Raw genomic sequence first — 20,392 nt, 5'->3', positions numbered from 1 at the left:
AAGGAATGGCTGCAGTCTTATGAGCAGTGACTTTATGGCACTGCCAACTCAGAGCCCCAAGGGCTGAGCAGAGAGAAGTAGGTCAGAAAGCCTGTACTCAGACCTTTCAGCTGCCCCAGAGACATCAAATGAACAGCAGTATAGATCAGGAATGTTCTATTGATCAGACATGTGCCCTGACTTTAAAAGGAGGACACACGAATCAGTTCCAATTCAAATCCAAATCCTTTGAGTATGTCAGCAGGTTTACAGAGTGCAAATTTTAAAAAGTTAGAGGTCCAGTGGTAGAGATTCCTAATACTAATTTGAACGAAAAGTGATTGTTTTCACAACTAGTGTTTCTTACTTATGGCTGCAGAAAACTAGCATACTCCTCACTCAGAGCTGCAGTCACAAGTGCCCCCCTCACTCACACCTGCAGACACAAGTGACCCCTCACTCACACCTGCAGACACGAGTGCTCCCCTCACTCACACCTGCAGACACGAGTGCCTCCTCACTCACACCTGCAGACACAAGTGACCCCCTCACTCACACCTGCAGACACAAGTGCCTCCTCACTCACACCTGCAGACACAAGTGACCCCTCAGTCACAGCTGCAGACACGGGTGCTCCCCTCACTCAGAGCTGCAGACACAAGTGACCCCCTCACTCACACCTGCAGACACAAGTGCCTCCTCACTCAGAGCGGCAGGCAGAATTGCCCCCTCAGTCACACCTGCAGACACGAATGCCCCACCCTTGCACAGCTGCAGACAGACAAGTGCCCCCCTTAGTCACACCTGCAGATACGAGTGACCACCCCCCCTCACTCACAGCTGCAGACACAAGTGCCCCCTCACTCACAGCTGCAGACACAAGTGCCCCCTCAGTCACACTGCAACCATGAGTACCTACCTCACTCACAGCTGCAGATACAAGTGCCTCCCTCAGTCACACCTGCAGACCAAGTACCCCACTCACAACTGAAGACACGAGTGCTCCCCTCGGTCACACCTGCAGTCACAAGTGCCCTCTCACTCACTGCTGCAGACATGAATGCCCACCTTGGTCACACTACAAATATGAGTGCCTTCCTCATTCACAGCTGCAGACACGAGTGCCCCTCAGTCACAGCTGCAGACATGAGAGTGTCCCTCTCATTGATAGTTGATGATACTATAGGACATCCCCTCAGTAAGAGCTCCTGATATGAGTTACGTCTGCTGACACACGAGTGCTCCCCTCAGTCCCAGCTGCTGAATCTGCCAGATTTCTGCAGTATGGGGACAGAATTCTGCTCTTATTCTGAGGAACACTGGTCTCTTACGGGCGGGACAATAGAGAACCGGAGTAAGACAGAGCTTGTCCCTTTTCCCGCAGGAGATAGAGTCCTCCTGAGAATGTCTGATGGCCATTATTTAAGGAGACCGGCTTAGCACAAATACTCAGTTCTTCTTTGAATCCTCCCTCCAGTTTGAGTTTCGTTAATATGATTTGATGTACACATTCCAAATAAATAAACGTCCTAAGCCAAGATAAAAGAAGATTTGGAAAACTTGGCTGTCAACCAAAAATATGTAGGCACGAGGAACTTTATTTTTCCTTCTAACTTGTTTTTTTCCTTTTTTTGGCTTCTTTTGTTTTTGTTTGTTTTTTTATTGGTTTATATTGCTCATTTTAAATTTCTTGTTTCCTTTATGCTTCATTTTAACTTTTGACTTTCTTTGTTCTTGATATGCAGCTTTGATGTCTCTTCCCGGGGTTGGTTCCAGCCTGACCACATGGGCAACGTCCTCCTAGACTCACCTGGCGGCAGCTTCTATCGCTGGGCCCAGCCGTGTCGGCAGTGCCAGCGCCAGTGACCAAAATTTAGGAACCTATGTGACCTGGGATCCAGGATTTTTCCAGCCCTGGTTGTAAGTAAATTATTCGATGCTACTTTCCATCTACAGATGAGGACCATTGAAAGAGCAGCAAGAATTAAAATGGCTAAATGAACAGGAAGGAAAGTGGTAAATTATCTCTCCTTTCACTGAAACACTAGCATGTCTAGGGCAGACAGGAAAGCTCACCACAAATATGAGAAAAAGCTATCAGTGGTGAAACAAAGAGCATGACCTCAGATAAGGACCTCAAGGCCCATTTAGTCTGCCCATTTCTGTTGCAATAAGGAAGAGCCTAATTGATCACAGGCTACAACATCACATTCTCACAGCTAAGGATCTTCGGTGTTTATCCCAGGCCTGCTTCAATTATGTTAGGTTTTTTTTTGCCTCTACCATTTCCCCCTAGGAGGCTGTACCATGAATCCACCATTTTTCTGTGAAAAAAAAAAAGTTTTCTAATGTTATTCCTGAGTCTATATTTTTAAGTCTCATAGCTTGATTCCTTACTCTAGAACTTCCTTTCCACTGAACAAACAGGAAATGCATGCAGGTGTATGACTTCAGGAGTGCTTTCCAACACAGATTTACAAATGGAGGTATAGGGGATTTTATATTATTATACTGAGTGCACGCTGTGCCTCTGCATGGTTTATTCCACTTCTTGCAACATCTTCAAGAAAAATTCTGCTGGAAAAGAGGAGAGAGAGCAGTTTCAAAATAAAAGATTTGATTTCAAACTGTTTATGTGACTATATGTGTGACACCTGGGTGCACATGGGAGGCTGTTAGAGGCAGCAAAATGTTGGTGAGTGCTCCACTCCAAAAGTTCCCCTCGCCCCAAAAAGCACCCCTCACTTGATATCACCCCCCCGGGCCTCTCTTCAGTCATGGCAGAATGGGATCCGCTGTGACCACCCCAGGCCTCTCCCTGGCCATGGCAGGATAGGATTTGCTGCAGCCACCCTGCCATGGGGTGGGTGATGCTGGCAGTGCCCCAGCTGCCTCCCTCCCCCAGATCACAGTGCCCCAGCTGATAGTCCAGCTCACCCACCCCAAAATCTGGCCCTGGCTGTCCCAATGATTCTGGTTTTCAAAATCAATTAAGATATTTCCATGTTCTTCCAGTGGGCCAAATTTGGAGACTTTCCATCCCATTTTTAGAGAATTATTTTTCCCCTCTGAGGACAGATATGCCCCCCCCCCCCTTTACATAATTCTGTTTAGCATTTCATATGTTGAAAAGCATACAAGGGTTTGTTTCTTGTGCATTATTTAGACTTCTGAGATACATGGATGTCTCTGTCATATTCCTCCTCCCCACTGCAGCTTCTGTAAGAAATACACTGCAAATTGTCCTTGCTTACAGGTCATTGTAGACCCTAGTCAATCTCTGGTCATCTCCAACCCTTGTTCCTCTTACTGCCCTCTATATACAGCTCTGCTCAGCACCTCCCCAGATGATGGCTGCAGCGGCAGGCTCCCACAGGCAGCTTCAGAGATCAGCCTGGCATTTTCAGTTAGAGTTTGGATGAGTAGGAGCCATTCTGCTTCTGAATTTTCCCCTACTCCGGATACTGGGCCTCACTGTCCTGAGGACACAGAAGAGGAAGGAGACAGATACATTTCCAGCATATAACGTGTCCGGTAAGGTGGTCTCAAGTTCTGAGTTTGAGAGATTTTTTTGGATTTCAGATCTACTCTCGTGGTTGGGAGGAAGTTTGTCCATCACCCTTCCTGCCCAGAAGTGAGGAAGGAAAGGGTTTCTTTTCCCCAGAGAGTGGAGAATTGGAAGTGTTTCTCCTGAGAAGAAGAGAAGTAAGAGTATTTTGTTCATCTGGAAACCCTCCCTGGAGTCTTCACCCTTGGACGAGAGAGAAAGACTGGGAGCTGTGAAAGGTAGGAGATTTCTGCTCACATCTAGGATACCCTGGCCCACCCGGGATTTTCACTTTTCCATGCCCTGGAGAATGAGATAATTTCAGGACCCCCAAATACTGAGGGACAGCTGCATAGATAAAGAGAATTTGGAGAAACTGAGTTGAGAAATGGATGGATCAAGAGACAAATCTGTATGGTGCTAAATGATTACTGTCGAAGGTCTGCAGCAGTAAAGTTGAAGTTGGAACGCTCACCTAGAGTGTCCCATCTGGTTACTTAGCATTTACCGTTAGGAAAACAAAAGGAATAGATGCCAAGGTCCTTTTCAATTCTTTATTGAAGTGGAGACGTGTCTAAAATAATACAGACCGTGGCATCTATTCCTTTTGTTTTCCTAACGGCTTTTTTAGATCGCCTGCCTTCTTGCTTCTTGGTTCTTAGCATTTACCTCCATCCACACTATACTTACTAAGAGTGACACCCACAGAAGAGGTTTCCCCCCTACTGCGTGGGACCTGAAGGTCTGCCCACCCTCCGTTTCAGAGTCCACGTCCCGGGGCTGTTGGGACTGGGAAAGGATTAAGTCCCCGGGACTGAATGTGAACCCTGTCTTGGAGGATAAATACCAGAAATGGGGAAGAGGCTGATGGTATCTGCTGAACTTTTTCAATCAGATGACCCAGGACCAGCACAATACAGTTTTATATTAGCTAAGTTTGATTTTACATCATATCCTAATGTAAAAATTAGCACCTGAGCAGATTTTTAATGTTTTTCAGATGCTATTTTTTTTAAAACTTTTTGGAATAGACATTCAAACGCTACTTAGCCAGATAAGTAATATCCGGCTATGCTCAGCGGCTGCCATTTAGCCAGAGAAGTATTTATCTGGTTAGTAGATAGCCGGATATCTTGGGGGCAGGCAACGTATCTGGTTACCATAACCAGGTAAGTGACTATATTCAGCCTTATCCGATTAAGTTGACCAAATAAGTTAGGTCAGCTCAATAGCAGGTCTAACATTATCTGGATATAACTTATCCAGTTCACTAACACTTATCCGGTCATATTCAGAGCACAGCCGTGCTGCTGAATATGCATTCTAAGGTAACCAGATAACTTTGAACACTGGGACCTTTATTTCTAAGTTTCAAAGTTATACAGAAGGAAGATCATCATAGGTAGCAGCATTTTAAAGGAAACTGAAAAAGAAAGACATAACAGTTTCCAAACTTGATTAAGCCTACAAGTGGGGGGAGGGGGGGGGAGGGGGGGGGGAGGAAAAAGCAAAATATCCTAAATATAAGGATAACCAGAACATTCTCAAATTCAATCTAAAATGAAAAGAAGGCAAAGATGCTCTGTGAGGAAACCACTGGCTAGAGAGCCAGGCTGAGGTCTGGGAGCTTCAAAAAGGAAGACAACTGCTTTGGTTCCAAAAAAATAAATACGATTTCTCTGATCATATACGATTTTACATTTACAGAGGAAATCACGATGGAAAGATGCTCCAAGTTCAATCACCCTCTATCTGATGGGCAAAAAAATTGCTTGAGAAACACCAAGATAAATCTTTTGGTAAAAAAAATAAATAAATAAATAAATAAATAAATCTTTTTTTTCTCTATTAACAAGTAAAAGCTTCAAGGCCTAAGTCCAAAGCGAAGGCCACAAAAGTGGCCTCACCTTAGATATTTGGCGTTAAAGTTGGGGATAATTCAGCTGTGACCAATTCCGAGGGACCCTGAGCTTGTGGCTTTATCTCCTTGAGCTTGGGATGCAGAGTTTCCCAGTCGCTGAATTGATTCTTCTGATTGGGCACTGAAGGGCAAGCTCCCAGGAACTGCCCAGGTTTACATGCTCTGTGCTGTTTTTCATTTTGGGGGGGCGGGGGGAGCTGCAATTTTCTCCAGCTCCTTTGGGCTTCTGGATCAGTCAGAACCAGTCTTTATCGGCCTACTGCACCATGAGCCTTCATTTGCAATCACCCTAGCATTTCCCTATATTCTTTTTCCAGTCCCTCCCTCTCTCATCAAACCAAACCATTGCAGAGATGGTCATTGACCAGATGAGGGGGGGGGGGGGGGGGGCCCACAGACTGCAGCTCTCTGGAGAGCCCAGTATAGCTGCATCCTAAATCTGGCCAGTAGGTGTCACTGCTGAGCAATAGGCAAGACCCCCTCCCAATTCTGCCTCCACCAACATCCCCCTCCCGGCTCAGGCAGTCCCGGGAATCAAACTCAGGAACTCTGCATTGCAGCGAGCTATTCCACCACGGAGCCAGACTCTACAGAGCTACTCTTGGGTAATTCTGTCTCGCTTTGGGATATCTGAACAGGCTGGGACCTGCAGGTCCAAAATAAGGAAGAGGATTGGTGGCCTCCTTCAATTTAAGCATGCACGCTTGCAGGTAAAAAATAAAAAAAAATTCAGCATAAGCTCGAGGGAGAAGAGAGGGCATGTCTTACCCTCTCATTAAAATACAAGGGAGCTTGCAGGAGAAGGAAAGGGGAGAGGAGGTGACTCCTTGGCCAGCCAGGAGAGTCTCTTTCTCTTGACAACTTGGGAGTTTTCATTAGGGAAAATGATGCGAGATGTCTCGTGCGATCGTATTCACCTGTCTCGGAGAACAAAGCAAGCTGGTCAAGATATACACGACTACAAAAGGCATGAAGCCCAACGTTATTTCGCTGCAGGTGCCCGAGGTCAGAACTAAGGCATTAACTGAAATGCTGCTCTTTAAAAAAAAAACCAACAGCAACAACAGAGCCAACAAAATTGTAGCCATCTGTTGGAAAGTCTTCAATAGTGCCACGGTTCACTGTGTCAGATCGCTGCCACTGTGCAGTGAGCAGTGTAATGCTTTAACCTTCACTGTGCCGGACCAGCCACACTATTTTCCTGTTTTTAGGCCAGTCAGAACTTGTTCCAGCACTGTCAGCTTAGGTGATGCTGGCCTTCTCTGGCTGCCTACAAAATGCGCCTCTCATTTTCTTCCCATGCTCATTACAAGAAGTTTATGGGCGCGGGTCATGGCGCTTGCTGCACATGTGCTGTTGTAGAGGGATTCTGTTCCCCTCTTTCTGCTCACAATGCTACCGGAGTCAGCCCTCCACCCCCAGATCAACCTGAGGAGGTTGATCTAGTACGGGTTTCTCTCCCGCTTCACGCAGGCAGTTGAAATTCTGATTTGCTGAAATGCGAGGGAGCAGTACACGATTGGCAGGCGGGGGTGAGATGCGGATGTGCATTGACAAAGGAGACCTCAGGGTGACAGTGTCTGATGATCTCCACATAGCGAAACAGTATGATAAGGTGGTGGCTGGAGCCAGAGGGATGCTAGGATATATAGGGAGATGCATAACCAGCAGAAAACAAAGGAGGAGGTAATGCTTCTGTACAGGTCATTGGTGGGGGCCTAATTTAGAATATTATGTTCAGTTCTAGAGGCCATACTTCCTTAAGGATATAAGATAGGCTAAAGGTGGTCCAAAGAAAGGCAACTAAAATGGTGAGGTCCGCACCAAAAGCTAGATAAGATGAGAAGTAAAAACCTAAATATGCATACACTAGAAGAGAGGAGAGACAGAGGGGATATGATAAGATATTTGAATATCTGTAAAGTATAAATAATGGACAAGAAGTAAACCTTTTTCAATGAAAAGGAAGTTGTAGAACTAGGGGTCATGATATAAGGCTCCAAGAGGTAGACATCAGGAAATATTTTCTCATTGAAAGAGTGGCTATGCCCAAAATGGGTGGTAGAAGTTAAAATGGAAACAGACTTCAGAAAGTTATGGGATAAACACAGAGGATCCTGCAAAAAAGTGAAGAGTCAGCCGAAACATGCTCTACTGAGACCGCAAGCCATTGGGATAGCCAAGGGCCAACCTGCGTGAAGCAGTGATTGGGATGCATTGGGCTTTCAAAAAGGCATTGGGGTAACCGGCATGGAGCGACCATGGTTAAAAAACACATTTCAATGAGCATGGTGAGGCCGGATACTTTCAATGCTGATGTCGCTAACTTGGGTAACTCGGGAATAGGACATGGAGGGAAAGCTGGGTGTTGGATTTAGTGTTGACCTTGTAACAATCACAGAGAAAGATGACAAGGCTTGAAATGCTCCTACTAGTGAAGGTGATGGATGCCAGCACGTGAATAGATTCTGAGCATGCTTAAGGCTGATATGGAGGGCAGTGGTAAGAGAGGGGTTGAAAATTCAGGTAAAAGACATGGGGATGGGGAGCTGGCATTGGGTTAAGCCTGGAAATGTAGATGCTTGTAGGGCTGCAACGGAGGAATTTTCTAATAAGGGGAGGTCCATCCAGATGGTGATTGCTTGGGAGTGACAGGGGATTCCAGCCCCTGGAGGGGGGGCCATGGGTAGGTCTATAAATGGTGACTCGGTTAGCCACTGGTACAAGTTCAGAGGAGCCGGGGTTTGACGCTGAAGAGAGCTAGCAAGAGGGAGCTATGGGCTGTGGCTCCTGCTGCTGGGATTATCCATTCTTGAAGTGGAAAGGATCCAGGTCCAAGCAAGGTTCCTGCATTCCAAGGGTGGAGGAAGAAGGGAAGAACTTGCCAAGGAGCCAGGACACTCATCAGGTAGAGCGTTATCATTCTTGTGTGGAAGAAGAGGATTTTCCTGGCGTCCAAGGGTTTCAAACCTGGGAAAACCGGGAGGGAAGCTCTAAGTCCTACTTTAGTACTCAAGTGGTGTGAGGACTTTATTTGTGGTTTTGGAACTGTTTGAAATAATTCTTGGATAACGTCTGTTTCTTTGTACCATGGACTATGTCTATTTTTGTATGCTGAACTTTGGATCCTCTTCAGTAAAATCTCTTGGAGTTTGGGCTGTTTTATTTATTTATTAAAAAATGTATACCCCACTTTAGACAAGAGTAATGGTCCCTCGGGGCACATGGCCACCAGTGCCCATCTCCTGTGAGCTAGGGACAGTGCAATTAAGGATGAATAATTAGGGGTGGTGTCATTCGTATGCAGCCCCTCCCTTTGAGGGTGCTGGCATGGCTGCCCCCTTCTTAGGGTTTATAACCAGCTCTCTCCTGAGAGCTCTTGGGGTGCAGTATTAATTTGGAGTTTTTGGAAGCAGTTGGACAGTTTTCCTCTGAGTTTCGAGTTTTTTGGCCTATCTGGAATCTTGGCCTGGGACCTTTAGGTGAGGTCAGGGACTCCATTCCTGTAGCCTCCTCTTTAGATGCAGGGTGGTTGTCCTGAGTTATTTTCAGGGAATTGCACCTTTATTTTGTAAGAGGACTGTGAGACCCTAGGGTGTTGCTTGGGGAGAGGTCTTGGAAAAAGCCTCTCTTTGGAGGACCCTAGGTAGGGAAAGCTTACCTCACTGTGACCTGCCCAGGAAACAGAGGAATGGTGGTGACCGCCTCAGCGTCCTCTGGTGTTTGGACCTATTTTGGGGGCAAAGAGATATGTTTTGGCTGCCCAGGAGGAAGATTTTACCCCTTTCCTGCCTGAAGCAAGGGACATTCACAAGTGGTGTTACTGAGAGGATCCCTCCCATAAGGGATTCGTCTGAAAGAGTTAAAAAACTGAAGAAATACTTATTAACTGTGAATAATAACGTTGAGACCACTGAGGACACCTATCCAGATTCTTCACCCCTGGTGAGAGAGAGAGATTTCTTCTCTCTTTGCAGACACTGTGATGTTTTTTCATTTTTACCAGCTTTGGAAGGGATTTTTCCTGTCCTAACTAGGACACTCTACCCATCTGGGAACTCTATTTATCCTTGCCCTGGATTTAGAAACCCCTGCACAGATTGAGGGAAGAGACTGTAATTGGAAAGCCACTGTGGTGTTGAGGACCAGGGGGCCTCATTTACTAAGCATCTTTCCCATAGACACAGAATGGGAGAAAAGCCTTAGTAAATCAGGCCCTAAGTTTGCTGTGCCATTTACCCATCTAAACTACCATCAGTAGAGACTTTATATTTCAGACACTAATCCAAAAGTCTCCAGTGTTGTTCTTTAGTACGTATAGCACCCTTAGCACTATGGGCCTTGAAAGGGAAACCTTTCCTCCCCATCCAACAAAGAGCCTAGGCCTTGGGAGTCAGAGACTGTGTTTGAGCTAGCCTGAGGCTCCAGCCCCAAAAAGACAGTAGTAACTATTCCTTTATGGCCCCATTAGAATGTAGGCAGCACCCGGGAATAGAGTTACACAAGTTTCAAAGTGGTTTACATAAATACAAATATAAAACCACCATAAAAAATAACACTTAAAACATGACAAAAAACATGGCCTCCTGCTTATATCTTATACTAAGCTTCCTTTACAAAATAGTTGTAGACTAGGTTGAAGAATACGACCTTAAGAGTATTTATTTCCCCCTCCCCTCCCCCTTTTTAAGGCCCTACAGATTACGCCTGTCCCCAACCCTGCAGTTGAGTGGGTCAGTGCTCAGCAGTGCTTGGAAGTATATCCCCCTTATAAATGGAGAGATTACATGCGCCACATCTCAAAATGGATAAATTGCTGTTGGGCAGACTGGATGAACCAACTGGGTCTTTTTCTGCTGTCATTTACAATGTTACTATGGACTACATTTCCATGCATGCACTGGAGAAGAAGCAGGACTGGATCAGTGCCGTCAGGATGACCTAGGGAAGATGGAACTCTAGATATGACAGGATTCCATGTCATCTGCACAGGCTGAGCCAGGCTTGCAAAACATGGTTTTCATCTAGTCTGCCCAATTAATACTCCTGACTTTTAAACTCCTGTCCTGGGACCTGAACCAGCAACCACTGGACTTTCCGCTATGACCCTTCCAGTAGGCTACAGGTTGAAGACCACAGCTGCTTTTAGACTGACTTATCTAAATAGTGACCCAACTTTGTAGAAAGGTTAGAAGTTCAGGGACTTTGTGAATTGTCTTGGTATCCCTGTACTATATCTGCCATAGAATAGCAGGGAGTATCTAGGAGGAGAAGGCTGCAGTGTCTTGCCTCTCGCCAAGAAACAGATGAGGCACATGGGGAGAAATATCTGAGGACTGCAAGTAAAGGTTCTCTGGCACCCTGCCCATTAAGCTCTGCCATACTTCCACTCCTGCATGCACCAGGCAGGAAAACCAGCTACTGCTTGACTAATGGGTCACCAATGCTGGAATGACATAGCAGGTCATGCGTGGGATAGCAACTGGTACAGCTAGGGCTTGAAATAAAAAAGAAAACGGTGTTGTTTTAGTTTGACCATATAATTCCATGTAAAGGGGACAGGCTGAGGCAGACCTAGTTTTAACCCCATTGCATGCATGGGAATGTAGTTCTAGACAATCCTAGACTGCATTCTCCTCCTTGACATGAAGCTATATGGTCACTCCATGCAGTGACAGCTCTGAGTAGCAATACCATATCCTACATTAAGCACCACATATACCCGTCAGACAAAACACTAGTCCATACCAGCTGATTAAAAGTGGGGGCAGAGCATAAAGAGGAAAAGCTTAAACATTTGGAATTCAATGTGTACTGTAGTTCACAAAAGCATCAAGAAAGCCCAACACAAGGAGAACATTGGACAGATAAGCATCACCCAATTAAAACCCAATGCATTGGCCCAAATTTCTCAGAAAACTAAAAAAAAAAGAAATAAATTTGGCATACTATTTTTAAGCACATCCATTTCATCTCTGCCTCGTTATAAGGGTGCCACTCTGAAAGGAAATCATCCATTCTTCTAATCACAACATTCATTTCTATAGACTTCCAAGGCACCACTGTATAGGTATTAGACTTACCTCAAGGCAGTAACTGAAAAGTCATAAAAACCTGAGAGGTATCGCAGAAGACTGAAAGGTACGGTACAAAGTGAAAGAGCTGTGCACTATAGTAGTTCAACCAACTGCAGTACTATCAGCCTATTACAGAGCCAGGGTTCAATGTGATTAAAGGAAAAAAGTTGAGATCGCACATGTTGGCCCATTCGTCCTTATGTAAAACTCCTTTGTTTGGCCAATCATAAAACAAAGACAAGCTATTCTGATATATATCTGCTGTAGTCCCTAATCCTGAGCACAGTTATGTTCAGAAATTCTTTGCTATTAAGATGAAAACTCAGTATATGTCTGTGTGTTTTACTACTAAGCACAAGGGATCAAACAGTTGAAAGCACCTAAAAGGATGGGAATATTGACCAACAGAGTCAGTGCAGCCGGAAGTCAAATCTACTCTGGGACAACATTCTTGGCTACCAGATTCAGAGGCAGTAAATGTTTCTAGCACAGCAATCCAAAGGCAGCCAATGGAACATATTCCAGCCTCAGTCTACAATTATCTTAAAACCTGCAACAGATTGTACACACCTAAGGTAGTAGACAGAATGAGAAGTGACCAACGTAAGAACAAGGTCTGAAATTATTTGGAAAGGATCTTTCCCAAACTCTTTTAAAAAAGGGGTGATATTCTTTTTATATGCAAAGTATTCTTATTAGGGAAAAAAAAATCGATACTGTTGGTATGGCGAGGAGACACTTCTCCTTCCATTTGGCAATGGAGGGACTTTCTGCATGCTAGGATGTCGAGAGAATCTATGGGATTAACTAATACTGGTAATCCTGCCAGGAAGAAAAAGTTCCTAATGGCGTGGGGAAAATATATTCATAGCTTATCTTCCAGAACTAGGAGTTTAATTTTAAATGATTTAAAGGTTTTCTTAATAATAGTTTAATAACAACGCACAAGTCTTATGAGTTTACGTACTGACGGAGGGGGGATGGGAGTTCTAGGGGTCCTTCCATTGTGGTAACTTATTTTTTGCTTTTTATTGGATATGTAGATTGCGCCTGAGTGCACAAGAACACGGCACTTGGGCATAAGTGTTATGACTGGAAAAGGGATGGAAATTTGAAACTGATCTGTTTTGTATTAAGACATGGTTCCTTTTATGAATATGATTGATTACTGAATAACTTGATTTTGTATCTTCATGTTCTTTGACGAGATTGAGCTCCCATTGTGATAATGGTTGTCTTCATTTTGTTTGACTGCTGTTTTTTGAATAAACAGATTTAAACTAAAAACAAGGTCTGCATTGTGGATTCTCTGCTGCCTGGGAATAGCCATATCCTGCTCTGTAACTCAAACACAAGTCTCATAAAACCACAGATCTCATACTGGGAGGCAAGGCCACAGAATACAAGGTCAAAACTCAAAATGGTGTGCACAGAGTAAATTAAGGTCAATGCATGTCTAACCTCACAATGTTTAAGTGAAAGTGAAAAACCAAGTCTGCCTTACCTGCGTGACCTTCTCTGTGACATTGTGCGTCCGGTCCTTGAGCTTGGAAGGAGCGATAATCTCCTTCTCATTGGCCGGCGAGGTGATGAAGGAGTCCCCTTTCAAATCCACAAAATTGAGGGTGATCTGTGGGATCTTGCTGATGGTACGGTACCTCATCAGGTCTGAGTCCGAGGTGGAATTCAGGAGGTTCGATCTTACATTATTCATTGCCCCTGAAAGAACATTAGTGATCTAGTCAAGGGTGAAGATTATGCTGAGGTGGAGAATATCTTGCATGGTAGGCCACCTGGGAACAGTCTACACACCATTGTCCATTGACTGGATGATAGAAGGAGACCTGTTTATGCCCTTTGGCTCAACATAAACTCAAGCTAAACCACTCCAAATCTGAACTCCTCTGGTTAAGCCTACAAGAGCATTCTCTTAACTTTACCCTCCTTGTCAGGAACCCTTTACAACTTAGATTCTGTATGTAGCCTGCGGATACAATGTGACCAGCATCTCACAATGGAAACCCACATCTCAGAGATGGTAAAGACCTCCTTGATTCATCTACATTAGATCTATCAACTGCATAATTACTTTGAGAAATATGACCGAGCTACTGTCATACATTCACTGATCACCAGCTGCATCAACTACTGCAACTCTTTATTTAATGGCATTGCACGATACCAAATGTCTCTAATGTTTGCACAGCAAGGCAGCTAGATTTTTAGTACAGGCCAAATCCAATTTTGCATCAACTGCACTGATAAAATGTAAAACACTTTGCTTTGTCTTGAAATGCATGAACCAACTGGCCCTTGAATATCTTTCCCAGCTTCTTCTCTCTTACAGCCCCACAAGAGAACTTTGATCCTCCCAACACGCCCTCCTATCCTCCCCTCCACTGGCTTCAGCTAGACTAACATGCATGAAACTTCCATCATTCAGCTGCTCTGCCCCTGAAATATGGAACCTCCCAATGCTGGGATGAAATTGTGCTACCTCACCTTCCAGAAAATAAGCCAACACTTGGCTCTTTAACCAAGCCTTCCTTCTAGATTCCACAGGAAAGACTTATCCTAGTCTGCCAGAAGTCCTCCTAACTGTGAATCCTACAAGGTTCACCCTCTTCCAGGATTCTCAATTTCTGTCACACCACTTACTTCTTAACTATATATAGGCAATTTATACCTAAGGCACTCACTGCCTTATTCCTACACACTTCTTGTACATACATACTAGAATTCTCGCTCATATTTGTTATCATAGCTGTATATATCCATTACTTATGTACTCGATGCCTTGTTATTTTATGTACTCCATCCTTGGAGCTACATTTAGGAAGAGGCAGAATATTAAATGCTTACAAATAAAATAAAATACAAATAAATTTATGGTGAGACAACAACGCAAAGTTAGGATACAGAGGATGGTGCACAGTCAGGAATGTAGGTCTCTTTATAACAGCTGAATAGTGAGCTGCCTGTTGCTGGAGCAATAGATCTGATAAAATATGTGGCTTACAGATGGTAGGATACATTGCTTGGGAGCTGTAGAGCAGTTTATCATGTGTAAGTGACACGTGAAATATTAAATCATACGTGGGGGTAAGTTTACACACTGCATGTCTGTGATCATCATGCTCTAGTTTAGATTATGAGTTCCTGGGAAACCGGATACATTTCCCATGAGCGGTAAAAGTACCAGATTATAGACTGTTTATGTGTTTCAGATCTTTACAATCGAGTTTACAGCCTAATTTGGAAATGCAAGTTGTAGTTTTATCACAAGCGGCTTCCCATTTTACTTGCCCTGGTCCTGGATTTTACACATGAAATGATTGTTAGGGAAAAGTGACTGCATGACCATACTGTGTTTCTCTCTAATTCATCTCTGATTGTTCCTTCTATTTACCAGGCAGCTGGAGCCATTAATCCTTGCACAGCCATCAGATAATTTAGTGCCCTGCGATGGGACGTGACCATCCAAAGGTTGCTAAATACATCGAAGGCTGTGGAGTGCCTTTCACTGGACCAGCATAAGGATGATCCACAGATGCTGTCGTACCTGAGCTTTCAAAGCAACGTTGGTCCCTTCTGTAGATATCAAAGGTCACTGGACACACACAGGAGGTACTTTTAACTCTGTCCTCACTGGTGCAAAGCCTATGGGTACTTTCCACCTGCGGACTTTACACTCATTTTCAAAGGGAAAGTACCTGTGTACTTTCCCTTTGAAAATTATCATAGAAAAAAACTATCCGCACACATTTATACCTACTAATGTATAAGGGTAGTTTAAAAAAAACAAAAAACGTACATGCATACTTGTGAAAATTCAAAAGTATACGTGTCTGTGCAAACCCTCCCTAACTCCATCCTTGGGAACACTTCCCACCGTCGGTAAAAGTCTGTTCCTAGAGGCCCTACATGTATATAGGGTGGATTACATTTTTAAAAGCCCAATTCCACAGGTAAAAGTATTGTTCTACCTGTGGAAATAGCTTTGAAATTTACCCTCACAGTCTCTTAGAGGAGCTGGATATCCAGAACCATTGCTAGAAAATACAAACCACATCCAGGCAATCCGAGGTACCGAAAAACCTGGATGGACTATCCCTTTATTGGGAGGTATTCAGATTCACTCCAGCCCTTGCTTCACTGGGTAAATATCATTATATGTTTTGCTGTAGCTGAGAAATATCAAATCAACCAGAAAATAACTCTACATGCACGGCTATCTAACAGCAGCACTTAGTACATTATCAGCCCAGGGATGAAGGAGAAGCAGATAAGGTGATAACAAAATCAAATTTTCCATTAGCGCTTCAAAACGTCAACAAAATTACCTGTCAAAAACTGTGCTAGACCAGATGGCCTGTCTCATACAAAAAGACTAATAGCATCCCTCCCACTTCTCATTTTTCATTTTCTCTTTGACCTGATACCCTGCTGCAGACAGCTTGGTTAGGATCCCACATCCCTCACCCATCGCCTTACTCGGCAGAAATCAGAGGAGGGATCAAGAGGCTGGAGAATTCACGTCCAAGGTCTTGAGGGCTGCCAAGTCGGTCTGGTATATCCACAACAAATATTTACCAGCTGCTTCCACATACACGTGGCTCTGGTCATTTGCACATTTTGGTTACCCTCAGGGGTAGACCTGCTTGCAGCCCTTGAAAGGCCACAGTGGATACCGGTGGATGGGAGAATAAGACTGGCAGAGACGCCTCCTGGGTTCTGCTTCTCACTTCACTTGGCATGATCTTGGGCAAGTGGATTTAGTACAGCACCTGTGCCTCGATTCCCTAACTTCATACTGGATATTCATATTAACACAGGCGCCTGACCCCTGTATTCTCTTCAGAAATGTTTGGGCAGTGTATACATGCTAAAACAAACCGCCAAGTCAAGTCCCTTTGAAAACAGCCTTCAAAGGTCCTACATTTTCTGCAGGCAAATTTTGGCTGGAAAATGATGTGTGGAGATTTGTAAATCACATCTAGATGTGTTGTTTTCCTACCTCGCCTTTCCCCCCCCCTCCCCCCCCCCCCCCCCACCAAAGCCTTTCCGCTGACCTGGCTTCCTTTACCTGTGCTGGAGAGTCGGCTCCGAAACTTTTTGTCAAAGTCGCACTTCATTGCCTCAATGTCATCCACGGAAGAGGCCCTTCGCACGCTGTAGAAGCTCTCTCGGGATCGGCTGCGCGTCAGGCTGCAGTTGGAGAAGGACATGTCCAGGTGGAGGCGGTCCTTGTCATTCTGGGGTGTGGAGTGAACCACCGGGTCCCCATCATCTCCTGCCTCGTCCAAGAACGCCGTGCTCTCCATGTTTAGCAAGGCCTTCTGATCGTCAGGCTGAGAGCCTACACAGTTATCTAGGGGGGTTGTGGTCAGCTCTTCCATGGCTACAGACTCGCTGCTCTGCTTGGAGAAGTCCACAATGACTGCATTGGGGTCTTCTTGTGGAAGGGACTGTTTACTGGCTGCCAGGGCAAGCAACGTTGGAAACTTCAACTTGAAAGACTTTCCACGCCCTGTAGGGACAGAAGAAGGGAAAAATAAAGACACAATAGTAGTACAGAGCTCATGGCAGCAAAACAAATAGTGTTATATTAATAATGAATTGCGAGACACACTTCCCTTGGGCTACGTGAAAGCATTAACCCAGAAATCTTGCCTGATAATGTGCTTGTGTATTTTCAGAACTCAGCTAAAATACTTGTTTTCATATATTACCCAACAGTTTTGTTCTGTCATAACATACCTCTGTATATTTATTTATTTTATTTAAATCTTTTTTATACCGACATTCATGCAGCATATCACATCGGTTCACATAGAGCTGGGGTATTACAATATTAGAAAGAAGGTTAAATTACATAGAACTGGGGTCATGAGAACTTGGTTAACAGAAAGAGAAGGAAAGGCATAGAAGGTCGAGGTGAGAATTCAGTAATTAACACTGTAGAATGATGCACTAATTTGTGAATCTAGTTACAATTGATGTAGCCTATAACATAAACTTATAAACTTATAACATATAACGTAACTGGCTGCTGGCTATAAGGGAGCTAAAATAATTAATAGGGGTAAGGGTGGGGAAAAGGAGAAGAATGGGGTGGGGGAGGAAGCTGTATAGTAGAAATCTGCTTCCTTCACCCAGAGTTTCAGGGTGATCCAATGGGACCACCAAGGTTGAACTGCTGTGATAGAAACCCCACTCCGACCACCTGATCACTACCACCACCACCACTGCACTCAACAGTAAACTATCTTTCCCACTTACACCAGAACCACCAATGGCAGCACCAGAGGTATCACCAGGTAAACCAAAAGCAGCACAACGGCAAAATAACATCACCAGCGCCATTATCACAGCAATCACCGGTAACCACAGCATTACCAGTAGCACCAGACCACGCCAGCATCAGAAACATCAACTTCACTACTACAATCTGCAACAGTAACACCCAGTGAGCTCTTTAGCTAAGTGTATGATGGTATCACTAGCTTTTGGAGTTGTGCAGGTGTTACTTCCTGCTCTGCCACAAAATGGTTTCTCTTGAACATTCTAAATATGAAGTTCAAATATGGCCCTGTTGACTGCCAAATTGTGGGAACCTGTTGTGGAGCCATTGATGATATTTTCAGAGGCAAAAAGTGAAAGGAGAAATTACTACTTACCTGATAATTTCGCTTTCCTTAGTGTAGACAGATGCTCCCCTGCCAGCAGATGGAGACGGAGCAAGCTGACGCCCCAGTATATATACTCCTGAAAGTGACACCAGAATGCCAGTATTCTCTTCAAAAGCAACTGTGATCATACTAGCAAAAAACTTGATTAAAAACAGGTAACCATTACTGTACTCAACCAACAAGAAACACTGAACTCAAGCAAGGAACGTATGAACCCAAATCTAAGAACTGGATGAACACTTATCAGCAATCCCCTGGAACACTTAATCCCACAGGAGGACCATTGACACAATTATTCGGCAGCCAAGGATGGGAAGCTGAGTCCATCTGTCTACACTAAGGAAAACAAAATTATCAGGTAAGTAGTAATTTCTCGTTTCCTAGCGTGTAGACAGAAGGACTCAAGACCAGTGGGATATACCAAAGCTACTCCTGAATAGGGCAGGAGGTTGCCTGCGGTCCAGATAACACACATGCAAAGGCTGCATCCTCCCGAGCCTGCACATCCAGACAATAAAACCTGGAAAAAGTGTGTAAGAAGGACCACATCGCAGCTCAGCAAATGTTGACAGGAGATAACAAACTAACCTCCGCCCATGCCTAAGCCCTACTGGAATGAGCCTTAACCTAAATAGGCATTGGCTTTTCAGTACCTACATACACGGCCATGACTACCTCCTTAATCCAGCAAGCTACTGTAGCCTGCAAAGCTGATTTGCCCTGCTTCTTTCCACCTTGAAGGATAAACAGGCGATCTGTCTTTCGGAAAGGCTCAGAAACCCCCAAATACCACATGACATGTCTCTTGACATCAAAGTGACGCAAGAGGCGATACTCCTCTGTATCTCTGGCTTTATCCAAGGACGGCAAAGAAATGGACTAATTCAAATGAAATTCCGAGACCACTTTAGGTAAGAAGGATGGAACAGTATGCAGTTGTAACGCTCCTGGAGTCACCCGAAGGAACAGCTCCTGGCAAGACAAGGCCTGCACCTCGGAAATTCAACACACAGAACATATAGCCACCAGGAACTCTGTTTTCAAGGTCAATAACTGCAAGGAAAGGCTATGCAGCAGTCGGAACGTAGGGCCCACCAAGAATTCCAACACCAAATTAAAACTCCACAATGGAACCGATAACCTCAAGGGAGGCCGAAGATGCTTCACTCCCTTCAAAAAGCAGCCTACATCAGGATAAGATGATAAGGAATCACCATTCACTTGGCCCCTGAAACAGGCAAGAGCCACAACCTGTACCTTCAAGGAATTAAGGGCCAATCCTTTATTTAACCCATCCTGCAAAAATTCCAAAATGAGGAGGATTTTAACTGAACTAGGAAGAACACCTCGATCCTCACACCAGGCCTCAAACGCTCTCCAAACCCACACATAGGCCAAGGAAGTGGAGGACTTTCGAGTGCATGGCAAGGTAAAAATCATCTCAGAAGATTATCCAAGCTTCAACAAGTGAGCCCTCTCAAGGGCCAAACCGTAAAACAAAACTGAGTCAGATCTTCGTGAAGGACAGATCCCTGTTGCAACAGATTCTTGTGCAGCGGAAGATGAAAAGAGGTCTCCATCAGGAGTCTTCACAGATCTGCATACCACGAACATCTGGGCCAATCCGGTGCCACCAGGAGTACCATCCCCCTGTGGCCTTTGATCCTGTTAACTACCTTGCACAACAAGGGCCACGGAGGAAAGGCATAAAGTAACTTGTCGTACAGCCAGACCTGTATGAGCGCATCTACGCCCAGGGACCACAGATCTCTCCTGCGACTGAAGAATCGAGGAACCTTTGCATTGCGAGAAGTCGCCAGCAAGTCTAAGAATGGAAGGCCCCACTGATCCACTACAAGCTGAAAAGCCTCGTCCGACAACACCCATTCTCCTGAGCCCAGGCTCTCCCTGCTGAGAAAGTCTGCTCTTATGTTGTTGTTTCCAGCAATGTGAGATGCTGCGATCATCTATAGATGTCCTTCCGCCCATTCCATGAGTTGGTCTATTTCCTGCGGCACTTGCTGGCTCTTGGTTCCTTCCTGTCATTTGATGTAGGCCACCATTGTTGCATTGTCTGACATCAATTGAACTGCTTGACCCTGCAGTCTGTGACTGAACTGCAAGCATGCCAACCGGACCGCCAGGGCTTCCAGTGATTACTGCTCCAGAGAGACTC

General features: G+C 44.7%; 1 protein-coding gene across 1 annotated transcript in view; it reads right to left on the bottom strand.

Annotated features, from left to right (window-relative positions):
* The window catches only part of KCNH2 (potassium voltage-gated channel subfamily H member 2), a 439,418-nt gene that overhangs the window by 394,085 nt on the left and 24,941 nt on the right, over positions 1-20,392 (bottom strand). The window contains exons 2-3 of the mRNA XM_029587977.1: positions 16,611-17,054; positions 13,029-13,243 (exon numbers count right to left, since the gene is read on the bottom strand). Coding sequence (XP_029443837.1) covers positions 13,029-13,243; positions 16,611-17,054 — 659 coding nt within the window. The remainder of the gene's footprint in view (positions 1-13,028; positions 13,244-16,610; positions 17,055-20,392) is intronic.

This window comes from Rhinatrema bivittatum, chromosome 2 (assembly GCF_901001135.1).
Source record: "Rhinatrema bivittatum chromosome 2, aRhiBiv1.1, whole genome shotgun sequence".
Classification (NCBI taxonomy): Eukaryota; Metazoa; Chordata; class Amphibia; order Gymnophiona; family Rhinatrematidae; genus Rhinatrema; species Rhinatrema bivittatum.
Note: the sequence above shows the minus strand (reverse complement) of the source record. Positions and strands in the feature narration are given on the sequence as shown.